General features: G+C 38.1%; 1 protein-coding gene across 18 annotated transcripts in view; it reads left to right on the top strand.

The window, feature by feature from the left end:
- The window catches only part of LOC141390384 (diacylglycerol kinase eta), a 213,197-nt gene extending 200,623 nt beyond the window's left edge, over positions 1 to 12,574 (top strand). For 5 of the 18 annotated variants that reach the window (XM_073963413.1, XM_073963320.1, XM_073963296.1 and 2 more), the window contains 5 exons: positions 3,804 to 4,433; positions 5,795 to 5,999; positions 6,064 to 6,439; positions 10,686 to 11,508; positions 11,574 to 12,574. In XM_073963413.1, the coding sequence (XP_073819514.1) occupies positions 3,804 to 4,433; positions 5,795 to 5,999; positions 6,064 to 6,439; positions 10,686 to 11,508; positions 11,574 to 11,882 (2,343 nt within the window). In that variant the 3' untranslated portion in view covers positions 11,883 to 12,574. Of the gene's footprint in view, positions 1 to 3,803; positions 4,434 to 5,197; positions 5,321 to 5,794; positions 6,000 to 6,063; positions 6,440 to 10,685; positions 11,509 to 11,573 lie in introns of all 18 variants that reach the window. The other 13 variants (XM_073963327.1, XM_073963302.1, XM_073963400.1 and 10 more) reach the window with 6 other exon arrangements.
- The last annotated feature ends 488 nt before the right edge of the window (positions 12,575 to 13,062 follow it).

The raw sequence follows: 13,062 nt of genomic DNA, 5'->3' as shown, positions 1-13,062 counted from the left end.
GCGTTAACCTATACCGATAAATTTCTGGAGGAACGTTTTGTAACTCCAGCGAAGACTAAATACCAAATTTCAGCTATTCCCATTGAATATTGTGGCTAAAACTTTCAAAATACCGAAAATTGGGAGGGATCTTTCTATGGGGGTATATTAAAACATGGAACAATACCGGAAATTTTCAGGTGGGAAGTTTATACCACCAACGGAGTAAGTACATTTTTATGGGGTTATTTGTAGAAAAGGGCTTATACTGATAATTCTCTTCTGCAATATTTTATACACCCATGGCAATTTAAATACTAAATTTCAGTCATATCGGTGGTATATTGAGGCTACAACTTTCAAAATACCGAAAATCGGAAGGAACGGTCCTATGGGGGTATTTGAGGACGTCGACCTATACAAGCACATTTCGGGTTCATACCCCTATCAAAAACTTAATACCAAATATCAGCAATTTTGGTGGAGAACGAGCTTTATGTAGAAAATCGGGAGGTACCGTTCTATGGGGGCTATATGAAGACATGGACCTATACCGACAAACTTCAGGTGGAAAGTTTTATACCCTCAACGAAGACTAAGTACCATCTTGCAGCCACTTCCGTGCTATAATGATGCTAAACCCTTCAATATGCCGAAAATCGGGAGATATCGTCCTATGGGTCCATATAAAAACTTTGACATTTTATGGTAGAAATATTTCTCAGCCTGTGGAAACACAAAATACAAACTTACAACCGATTCTGTGGTCAAATGGGACTAATACATTCAAAATACCTTAAAATGACGCGTACTATATATGGGGCGTTATATGGGGGCTCTACCAAAACGTGGACCTATATAAACAAACTTTGGTAGAAATGTTTGCTAGCTTTGGAGACACAAAATACCAAATTACCACTGATTCTTTGGTCAAATGGGACCAATACATTCAAAATACCTTAAAATGACGCGTACTATATATGGGGCCTTATATGGGGGCTATACCAAAACGTGGACCTACATAGCCCGCTTTCAATATCAAAAGTCCTACATATATATAAAAGATTTTACCAAAATTCCATCCACCTACTTCAATCCGTTCGGAAGCTAGAGTGATTTCCACAGATAGACAGACGGCTATATCGATGTAGAATTGCACGCTGATCAAGAATATATATTGTTTGTGGGGTCTACAATGATTATTTCGAGTAGTTACAAACGGAATGACAAACTTAATATACCCCCCATCCTATGGTTGAGGGTATAAAAACTAACCGGCCATATAACATGTCGTAATCGCACCATGTGAACACTGCAGATGTCGCATAAGAGGGTATAAAAACTTAAAACAGGTAATATTTTGCAAATATTGTTTATGTTCTTATCGGACCAGATCAGCTTAAGTGATCTAAATCCATATAGGAGGGTCCGGGCCCCTAAAATGGACTCTACACCTTAAAATATCGAATAAATCCTTAGGAGTAGTAGAGTTCGTCCTGTCAGATCCAGTTCGGATTTTATGGCCTCATCTAAACCGGGCTAAATCTACACTTTTTTCCACTTATCAGACCTTTATCTCAGAAACGAATAGGAATTTGGCCTTGCTGTCTTTAGCAATATTGTAGCCCTATACTAGTAGAACTTATCTTTTGGAAAAAAAAACACATAAGAAAAACTCCATCTAGGGCATCAAAATCTATAAAATATAGAAAATTTTTCATAATTGCTGAAATTCTGGTCAGAATCGGCTAAACTATTGGGAGTTGAACCAAGTAACGTTTTGCAAAAATCTTCCAAATAAAGTTCTCAACAACTCTTTAGAACATTCTGAAACTCTAAAATGATTACTTCATGTTGTTTCAGCGGTATTTTGCATCATATCTTTTACTACGCGTATTTCAAACACAGTTCACACCAACAGTTTATTCTCGCATTTTGGATTTCAACACATTATTGACATTTTTATTAAATCGTCGTTGAAAATTGTACTGAAAACTACGGGATAGAGACATTTTACAACAATGACATGTTCTGAAGAGTTGTGTATTACATTCCAGGGTCTGGATTCTTGTTCTATGAAAATTTGAAATGAAAAATATTTCCTTTATAATTTTTTTCATTTGACAGTTTTCTCCTTTATAAAAGTTTTCATTTCACATTTTCATAGAAACAGAATTGAGCCCCAGGGAATATTTTTCCAAAAGAAAATATTCAAAAAATAAATGTATAAAAATTGTGGCATTTTTGCATATATGTACATATGTACATAATTTGAAATTTGAGGCAATAAATGTAGTTTTTCTCCAAATATTTTATTCTTGTCCTTATCTACAAATTTGCTTCAGAGGTCAGAAGAAGATTCGCATTGGTTTCAGAGATATAGCCAAGAATTTCTTTAAAAACTCAATATTTATCTATGTTTAGATGGGGCCAAAAAATCCGAGCTGGATCTGACACAACAAAACTAGGGTTTCTTGTCGTTTGGGTCTGTACTTTCAAACAATCCTCATTTCGGAATGGTTGCACAAGATCACCTTAAAAATGTTGCACAGTGTTATCAAAACAAAAATGATTTCCTCAGATTTTGAATCAAATTTTCTCAGTTGCAAATGTTTTGAGCAGTACCAAAAGTGAGTCCATGCTTTGTTTTTTATATATTTTTTGTTAAATAAGTTCAATTATTGCAAATTATTTTCTACATCTTTAAAAAGGGGTCAAAAAACAATCAACCTACAAAAATATCTGCATTTCAAATCCATAAATTACCACAGAACTACATAAAAAGTGAAGTAGTCATTCGAGTTCCACATGTAATTGAACAGCTCTGTATAACATGACGATCTTGCATTATCCGTTTCAGCACGGCTTTATTTTTTCTGGCACAACGTCCGATTTTAGGCGACCCTCACGACCTTCGTGTTTTGGCGAGTGCTGGCCATGGTTGCATTCATTGAAGCAGTTTTTCATAGTGCTATAGGATGGTTCTTTATCGACATACAAAGATTTAATTTGATCGATGTAATAATAATTTGATAATTTGCTTTGATGGCGTGATTATCCACGTCGAAAGTTGTGAAAAATTATCGGACGAAAATGTTCACAAGTACATTCCATGTTTTTTTTGCAAAGTGATTTTTCAAGTCACTGTAAACAACCGAACACATGGTCGTATATCAAACTGTCTAGAGTAGGCTTAGGTAAAAAACTTTCAGACTTTCCCAAATATAATGTCAAATGAAATTTTGTCAAAATAGAAGGGGTTAGAATGAATGACGCCACAATGTAGAAGCATAAAAAGTGTAAATTAAGGCTAAGCGATGAATTCATGATTTCAGTAAACTCCACACCGTGGTTGTTGTTGCAAAACTGATATAAATAAAATAAATAAAAATTGCGTTAGAATTCAAATTCTGAAATTAACATAAATACATGTAAATTAATTTAAATTTACTTGTTATATTCGTGACAATATTTAAAGTTTATTGTTAAACGTAGTATAACTGGCCGACCTGTAGATCTAGAGATTTAGCAATTTTTTTGGTCGCTACTTGACTAAAACTTTCAACTACATGATGGATAATAAAATGCTATTGAGGACCATTTGCGTTAATGCATTATATAATATTAGGCTACATCCATGTCCGTATCCCTTCCAAACTCAATAAAACACGTTAGCGACAAAATCACCTTGCCCAAATTGCCCTAGAATGGCTCATATGAGATGTTCTGCTATTGTGTTTAAGTTAATTTATAACTATTTCGTTTTTTTATTTGTTTAATTTGATGGTTTTTTCCTCTACCTCGTTTTGCAATCGAAAATAAAGCGACCAAAAAAACGATCTTCTCTTAAACAAACCAATAAACCCAACACTTCGAAACTTGTATCCCAACAGCAGCTATCTTTAGATGAGACCAATACCCTAACAACGACAATGGCTAGCAGCAGTGCCAATACCCTGACTACGACGAGCGGCCATCAACAGTCCGAAGATGATCTGTCAACAGCCACAGCCATAAGGATTGAAGTGAGCGACACAACCACCGTCACCAGTACCTCCTGTCTGAAGACATCACCAAAGAAATCCATACCAGGACAAGATGTAAAGCGCATTACTTTTGATGACTCCTGTAAAAAAGAATCATTTGATGATGTTACTCCTCATCATCCACAGATAAGTGTTGTTGTCCGGCCACCTACCCCCATGAGAGGAGATGCCATACGGCCCCTGAATCCCGATGCTTGTAGCGGTTTGCTGGCCCTACGTCTGCCTTCTGAAATACGAAGACATTCAAGCCACGCTACATCATTGACGGTGCGTGAATTTGACAAGGACAAGGATCGGCGTCATTCTGGCTTCAATCCCAATTATTTGAGCTTGGATCCGGAACACAATCGCTTTTTGAATTCCTCACCAGCCGCCAGTCGTAGAATAAGCTGTGGCAGTCTTTTCAAGGTAAGTTTTAACTTTATTTTGCTTTAGTTTTTGTTCTGGTCGTCGTTGTCGTCGCTCTCCCACCATCATCTACATGAAAACACTGGAACAAGTGCACGACTTTGGGCTGGGTCGACATAGTCCATAGTGAAAGAGAGAGAGAGTTAGGGTTGAACTCTCCAACACTAGTGTCCACCCACACCCAAATGGACGACTAACTAATTCAGTAAAACTATGGTGAGCCAACACAACACCATACACACACCAACTAAGTAAACTAAGAGAGCGAGAGAGATGGTCTCTTCCTCTGCCCCTTTTGTGGGGGCGGCCACTCACTGTATGTACGCCAAAGTTTAAACCAACAAATATTTTGAAAATCGCTTTTGACATGCTTTGATTTGATTTAGCAACATAAAATATTAACACAATTGGTATGTATTTCAAAATTGTTTGCTTTTTACCAATACACAGACATTATATAATGTGGTTAATTTGTAAATATCAATCAAAACAATACTCAATACTCTTTTATCGAATATAATAATGCCAGGGTTTGCCATGGAGAGGGGAGTAAGCAAATGCCAATGACCACCCACCCAGATGTGGGAGTTGGTATTTACTTGTTCTAACTTCTTGGGAAAACCCGTATTTTCCTTTCCTACACACGCTCGCGCGCACTCTCACTATCTACTATACACACAACGACACGCAAATGCACACTCTCACTTAACATGGTATCTGTCTGGCGTGGTGGCTCTTGACTGACTGTCGTCTGTTTGTAGAAGAAAAGAACGAAGGGTATTTTGTCGGAACGTGTTTATGGCTTGCTGGGCTTAAGACTTTTTGTTGTAGCCGAACCAGATATACGACTGGCCACTTTGGCCCTAATCAGACCGTTAATACAATTGGTAAGAAAATGCAATTCTGCAACAGCGATAAGAACCAGATCCAAGCTGTCCCCTTCCAGCTCAATGATTAGCCGACAGATGCATCCTTTGATCCACTCCATCCACTGCCACCATTCACAACCACCAACAACAAACCTTCTCATTATCATAACCATCACCATCTCCACTCATTACCCAGGTTTGAACTATCAACGAAGCAATAACGTATTATCCTGGCTTTTGTAGCAAAATTATCTATCTGCAACTCTGCTCTATAGCTGCTATCGTTTGTGATTTCCTCCTAAACTTGTGTTCTGTACTCAAAATTCAAACTCTATAATCTACTACTGATCTGTATATAAACATTTTATACTCGTATCCTGCCAAATCTCAAGTAGTTAGTCTCAGTTCCTTGTCTAGAGTCTAGAAGTGTGTGTGTTTGTGCGGCTAGTAAGTCAAGCTAATGTCGTTATTGTTGTTGTGTGGTTCTTTTAGCCCAATGAAGCCCTGCCCAATCTGCAGAATCTCAAGGGATCCAAAACAAGTCTGTTTACTGGTTCGAGTATTTTTGGATTTGATCATTTTGGTGCAACTCCCGAGAAGGAGGAAAAGGATAAAAAAGAAAAGGATAAAACACCAACGGAGGAGAATCGCAAACTGCCCATTATAAATCCAATTGTCAAGTTACCCAATTGGCCAAGTAAGTTGTGCCCGTTTTGTGTACATGAACTAAAGATTTTGAGATTTCTTTTAATTTCCCACAGATCTCACTGGTGGCGGTTCTGGATTTATATCCAAATGTCTTTTGGCCAATGCCGATACCCTTTGTGCTGCAGTCAGTCCTCTTATGGATCCCGATGAAACTCTCTTGGCCGGCTACCACGAGAAGTGTGTTATGAACAATTACTTTGGCATTGGCATTGATGCTAAAATCTCATTGGACTTCCACAATAAGAGAGAAGAACATCCGGAAAAATGCCGTTCGAGGGCCAAGAATTATATGTGGTATGGAGTGTTGGGTTCCAAGCAACTATTGCAGAAAACTTGCAAGAATTTGGAGCAACGTGTCCAATTGGAATGTGATGGCCAGAGGATACCATTGCCCTCGTTACAGGGTATTGTCATTTTGAATATACCAAGGTGAGTATAATTTGGAGAGGATGCGCAGTGTTTCGAATAAGGAATGAGTCAATTTGACTTTAAATTTGCCACATAAATTATGTAGAAGCAATATTAGTGTAGTATGTGGACCATTTGCTACTTGTCTTCGGGAGAGATATATGTACCGATGTTCGGTATTTTTTAGGTTTTAACCACATTATCCAACCCTAATATTTGAAATTTGGTATTTAATTTTCGTTGTGGGTAAAAAAGGATTTCTGTCGAAAATTGTAGGTATAAGCTCACGTTTTGATATGACTCCCAGTGACTCACGATTTTCGTCATTTCTAAAGTTTGTTTGTTTTCAATATAATTCATGGTGAAGTTTACAAAAGGTTCGGCAATAACTTAACGCTGTTTGCAAAGTACTGATAACTGGTGGCACAAAAAGAGTGCATGTGCGACTATAAACCTAAGATTGTCAGTTCGAAGCTCACTGCCAGCAGACAAACGAAAAATACGATTATGTATGGCGCTAAATAATCATTCTCAAGCATAATTCAGACCCTGTGGTTATTATTTAATGCAATAGACAACAATGACAACTCATTATCCTTTATCGTCCTTTATTTTAAGAGCCGCTATAAAAGTACCACAAGATGACGTTTTTCAGCTTCAAAATGTTCTGCAAAAATGTCGCTCAGAAAATTTTAGGTACGACTTCATTGACAACTAATCGATTTTGTCATCTCATAAATAAGCTAAACAACAGTTAACAATGATATAACGCTAATTTCAGATGCCTTACAGGGCCTCTAGCAAAAACTTCATCACGCCACAAAGCGGAAGTTCGACTTACGGACTGGAGACTTTCACCTCCATTTTGTGCCTCAGTGTAATAACTACTTATTTATAACCTACTTTTTCAGTAAGTGATTGGTAGAGAAGGTGACGTAGGGGATGGAAGATACAAAGGAACGGTCCTGACCGCTTTTAACATGACAAAGCCCAGGAATTATCTTGGTCCCTCTTTCATCTCAAGTGGACACTGACCTCCCCGTGGTGTCACCTGGAGAACTGCCTTTAACACCCGTTAAAGGTAGTGAGCTAACATGTGCCGCGCGTTCACCCATAAGAACGTTAAAAACTTGGGTTTGGGCGTCGGGTTAGTAACCCTCCCCTAGAAAAACCTGCCTACTATGAAAAAAACGAAAGAAAAAAAAACTAACCCCTCTAAAGTTAACGAACCCCGCAAACGTTTTAAGGACCATGATCTGCGAATCTGCACCTGGAATGTTCTCACTCTTTATAGAGAAGGTGCAGACGTACTTGAAAAGTACAAGGCCGATATTACTACCATACAGGACATACGATGGATTGGGAAAGGCGTCACAACAACACCTAAAGGTGACGCACTGTATTATAGCTGCCATGACGTAAAGCATGAGTTTGGTTGCGGATTCGTAGTTAGTCGGAGACTAAAACATCTGGTATCCAACTTCACCCCAGTGAATGAAAGACTTGCTGCAATTCGAATAAAAGATAAAGTCTTCAACATCAGCTTTATTTGCGCTCATGCGCCCACTGAAGAAAAGGACCAACAGATCAAAGATATATTTTACGAGCGCTTAGAAGAAACATATGACCATTGCCCTGCCCGTGACATTAAAATCATTCTAGGCGATTTTAATGCCAAAATTGGAAATAGGAATATCTTTGGCCCAACAGTCGGGAAATTCAGTCTCCACAGTGAAACATCTGATAATGGTATGAGGCTGATAGACTTTGCAGCTGCAAAAAAAAACATGGTAGTTAGCAGTACCACATTTAATCATCTTGATATTCATAAGGGCACCTGGCTGTCTCCAGATCAAAGGACAAGTAATCAAACTGATCATGTTGTGATAGATGGAAGACATTCATCGAGCGTGTTGGATGTACGATCGTTCCGAGGCGCAAACATTGATTCGGACCACTACCTTGTTGCAGCAAAGGTACGCACCCGGTTAAACGTAGTAAACAAAGGACGAACAGACACAACACGAAAGTTAGACATCGGTAAGCTGCAATCATAACAGATAGCCACAGCATATTCCACTCAACTATCCCAATTGCTTAATCAAGGCACTCCTCATCCCGATAACATATCAGCGCAATGGCAAAGCACTGCCCACTCCTTACAAACAGCCGCAAAATCCATACTTGGGTACCAGAGACCTCCACCAAGGAATCCATGGTATGATCAGGAGTGTCATGCTGCTACTGAAGAGAAAAATTCGGCATATAGGGCTACTTTACAATCCGTAGCAACGCGTAGCGCACGAGAGAGATACAGGGGGAAAAGGAGAGTGGAGAAACGTCTTTTCCGCAGGAAAAAGAGAGAGATGGAAAAGCGGGAGTGTGAAAAAATCGAGATGTACAGGAGCCAGAATGAAGTCCGAAAATTCTACCAAAGAGTGAAACATCAAACAGATGGCTTTGGTACAGGCACATTCTCCTGTAGAGACCAGCAAGGTAATTTGGTAACTGATACAGATAGTGAAGGTGTATTCATCAGCTAGTTAGCACCATCTGGTTGGAAGAACGAGTACCCGACGATTGGAACCTGACAAGAAGGGAGATAGGACTGTATGCTCTAACTATAGGGGCATAAGTCTTCTCCCTATTGCCTACAAGATAGTATCAGGGATAATATGCGAACGAATTAAGCCTATAGTCAATGAAATAATTGGGCCATACGGCTTTAGACCTGGCAAATCCACCATTGACCAGATATTTACCCTGCGGCAAATTCTGGAGAAGACCCAAGAGATGCAGATCGACACTTACCACCTTTTTGTTGATTACAAAGCAGCCTTCGACAGCCCCCTAGGTTCAATGTTATTCCAAGCCATGTCTGAATTTGCTATCCCCGCAAAGCTCATCCGGCTTTGTAAAATGACTTTAACTGACACGAGGTCCTCAGTTAAAATAGGAAAGAACCTCTCCGAAGAGTTTGGTACCAAAAGAGGTCTCAGACAAGGATACAGCCTTTCGTGTGATCTCTTCAACATCCTGCTGGAAAAGGCTATACGAGAGGCAAACGTCAAAAGATGTGGCACAATCTACACCAATAGTCACATGTGACTTGCTTATGCTGATTATATAGACATCATGGGCCGATCAGTAAAAGAAGTAACTGATACCTTTATGAAGGTCGAAGGAGAATCTGCTAAAGTGGGTCTGGCGGTAAACGGTGAGAAGACCAAGTTGATGGTGTCGACGCGCAAAGCGTCCATTGAGCTCGGACCAACTGTGGACGTTGGTTACTATAATATTGAGGTAGTAAAAGACTTCGTCTACCTCGGCACCTCCGTAAACACAACAAACGACATCAGTTGTGAAATAAAAAGAAGAATTGTATTGGCCAACAGATGCTACTTTGGTTTAAGTAAGCAGTTTAAAAACAAAGCCACATCTCGTCAAACAAAAATAACGCTCTACAAAACACTGATACTACCCGTGCTGATGTATGGCTCCGAAGCCTGGGTTCTTGCGTAAACAGACATGGAAGTGCTTGGTGTGTTTGAGAGAAAAATTCTTCAAAAGATCGACGGACCAATCTGCGTTGACGGTGAATATCGACGTCGCGTGAAAAACGAGCTGCATCTGCTGCACAACGACATCAATATTGTTAAACGTATCGAGGTGTAGTGATTGCGTTGGCTAGGCCATATCATAAGAATGAGCCATGATGAACCTGCTAAAAAGGCGTATAAATACGGACCGCTTGGCGGTGCACGCAGAATTGGCAGGCCAAGGAATAGATGGCGCAAGCAAGTGGATGATGAGATGAAAAGGCGCGGTATTCCAGAGTGCGAAGCAACAAATAGAGAGGAATGGAGATCTTTTCTTAGTTCGGCCTATGGAACAAATGTTCTGTAATGGGCCAGCTAAGTAAGTAAGTAGGTTGGTAGAGAAATATTTATTTATTTATTATTAACAGTGTAGTAAATACAGAGTTAGTAAAGGCAAGATATAGCATTGGCTGCTGTGGCCATCAGCTAGGTTTGTGTTGTGTTATATACCAAATTTGATTTGGTACTTTCTAATTTGTAAGAAGTTACAACTGGATTTTTGTTGGGAAATGACATTGGGGCACACGGTTGACCATATTTACTATTTCCTTCTGGATTACCAACAATGCGTCCACGTTTCCGACAACATCTATAATATGATAAATTTTAGAGATTTCAACCTAACATTAATTTGTTGATTGGTACTAATTGTTTCTTCCACATTTTAGCTTCATGGGTGGCACCAACTTCTGGGGTAACTCCAAAAAGGATGACATATTCCTATCACCCAGCTTTGATGATCGCATACTTGAGGTTGTCGCCGTCTTTGGTTCCGTTCAAATGGCCGCTTCCCGACTCATCAATCTGCAACATCATCGCATTGCCCAATGCCAAAGTGTACAAATTAATATTTTGGGTGATGAAGAAATACCCATACAAGTGGATGGTGAAGCCTGGCTACAACCTCCCGGCATGATACGCATCCTACACAAAAATCGTGTGCAAATGTTATGCCGTAATCGTAATCTAGAAGCCTCGCTTAAAACATGGCAAGAAAAACAACGACAACATAGCATTTCCATACAACGAGATCATTCATCTACAGCTTCGGAACATGCCATCTCAACAGAGGAAGTTATTTCTGAACGTGAATGTTATGTTTTGCTGAACTTTATCGAGGCAGTTAGTTCGCTTATTAAGTGGGTGAAATTCTTGATTATATCTCATCCCACATTGAGGCATGATTTGTATTCGGTGGCCTGTCGTGCTCAAGATGCCTTGGAGAGTATACATCCTCAAGGCAAACTATTGGAGGGTCCATCACTGCGCACCAAATTGGTTGAGGTGATTGATTCGTCGCGGCAACTTTATGATGATGCCTGTAATTTGTTGCGAGATCGTGGTCACAGCTTGATTTTGAGAGAAGATCTTGAGAGTAAGCTAAGTGCTGCCTTGGCCAATATGGAAATGGAATTGAAGAAGTGTTCGGTACAAAAATGTGTAGATGGCAAGCTAAGGGCCTATTTCAATGTTTTGGCTCCCAATGAAGAGGTAATATTTTAAATGATACGAGTGTGTCTTCACATGCAGAGTTTAATTTCATGTTATTATTTTAGGGTGATGGCCGCCGTAAATCACGAGCCTTTTGGACCCGGCTTCGTTCCGGTTCCACAGCTGGTCAAAATCAATTCAAGGCACCTTTAACAAATACCCGTGAAGCTGTTAGCAATTGGAGTGTCAACGAAGTGGTCACCTGGTTGGAGACAATGCAACTCTCCGAATATGTTGACAGTTTCCTACGCAACGATATACGCGGCAAGGAATTGCTAACTCTCGGTCGTAGAGATCTCAAAGATTTGGGTGTCATTAAAGTTGGCCATGTTAAACGTATCTTGCAGGCCATCAAGGACATGAATGAGAATTAAATCAACTTCCCCGAAGGAAAAGTTAAGAAGGATTTTTTAAAATTAAAAAATTGCTTAAAACAATCATAGATCTACTCGAAAAAAAAAACAATACTAAAACTCTTTATACACACACATTTATATAATGATTAACGATGAATATGCAAAAACGAAAATCTAGCAAAGCTAATCAACAAACTGACAAAAAAAAATCAACAAATCCATATTATTGAAACTATCCGAAGGGAAAGAGTTACAAAAATGCCTTACAATGTTTTTTTTTAATAAATTGTACATCGCTCGGCGATTTATTTATTGTGAGGGCAATTTTTTTTAGCTTTTTTAACATTTTAAAATTTCCCCTAGAATTAAAAGAAAGACAAACTACAAAGAATTTAAAACGATCCTTGAAGTTTAAATTTAACTGAGTTTATGCCAAAAATTTATGCGAGGAACATACGCACAAAAAGTGAACAGATATATGTTCATTAGGGTGACCCAAAAAAACATTTTTTTTTTTTTTTTTTGATTTCCTACCCCCAAATTTTTTCCATTTGATGCAAAAATCGTATATATGAAATTTTATGGCGATCGGTTAACGTAAACGATAATTTTGTTTTTTTTTTTTTTTTGGTCACCCTAATGTAAACAGAACTTTCTACAGTAAAAACTTGCAAGTTTTCAGTGAGGAACTTTAAACAAAAATAAACAAACATTTCGTACAAATTTTTACAAAATTTTAGATAACCGGACTGACCTAATAAAAATGGTTATGGTGCCACTGTTGTCTTATAGTTAATATATACAATATATAAAATATAGTATATAATATATATAATATATAATATTTTATATATAATATATAATATATATATTTTTGTTTCATTTTGAATGTTTAATTCATAATTCTAAATGTAACTCTTTTCCAAAATCAATCATTTCTACAAACCATTAAATAAATACCACAAAACCCAAAACGAATATTAGTTAAGGTAAATCAAATATTTTCATAAAAAAGCAAAACTTCTTCCCAAAATAAGTTAAAAATTACAATAAAAAGCAAACAAAAATTATGTTTAAGAATTTTTTCAGAAATCCTTTAAATGTAACATTAAAAAATTTAAAATTTAATATTAAGTTTACGATTTGTTTTTAATGAAACAACAATGAAAAATAACGAATACATATTTATATTTGAAAT

This window comes from Musca autumnalis, unplaced genomic scaffold, assembly GCF_047663935.1.
Source record: "Musca autumnalis isolate F117 unplaced genomic scaffold, ASM4766393v1 scaffold_1, whole genome shotgun sequence".
NCBI lineage: Eukaryota > Metazoa > Arthropoda > Insecta > Diptera > Muscidae > Musca > Musca autumnalis.
This window is presented reverse-complemented; position numbering and strand designations above follow the sequence as displayed.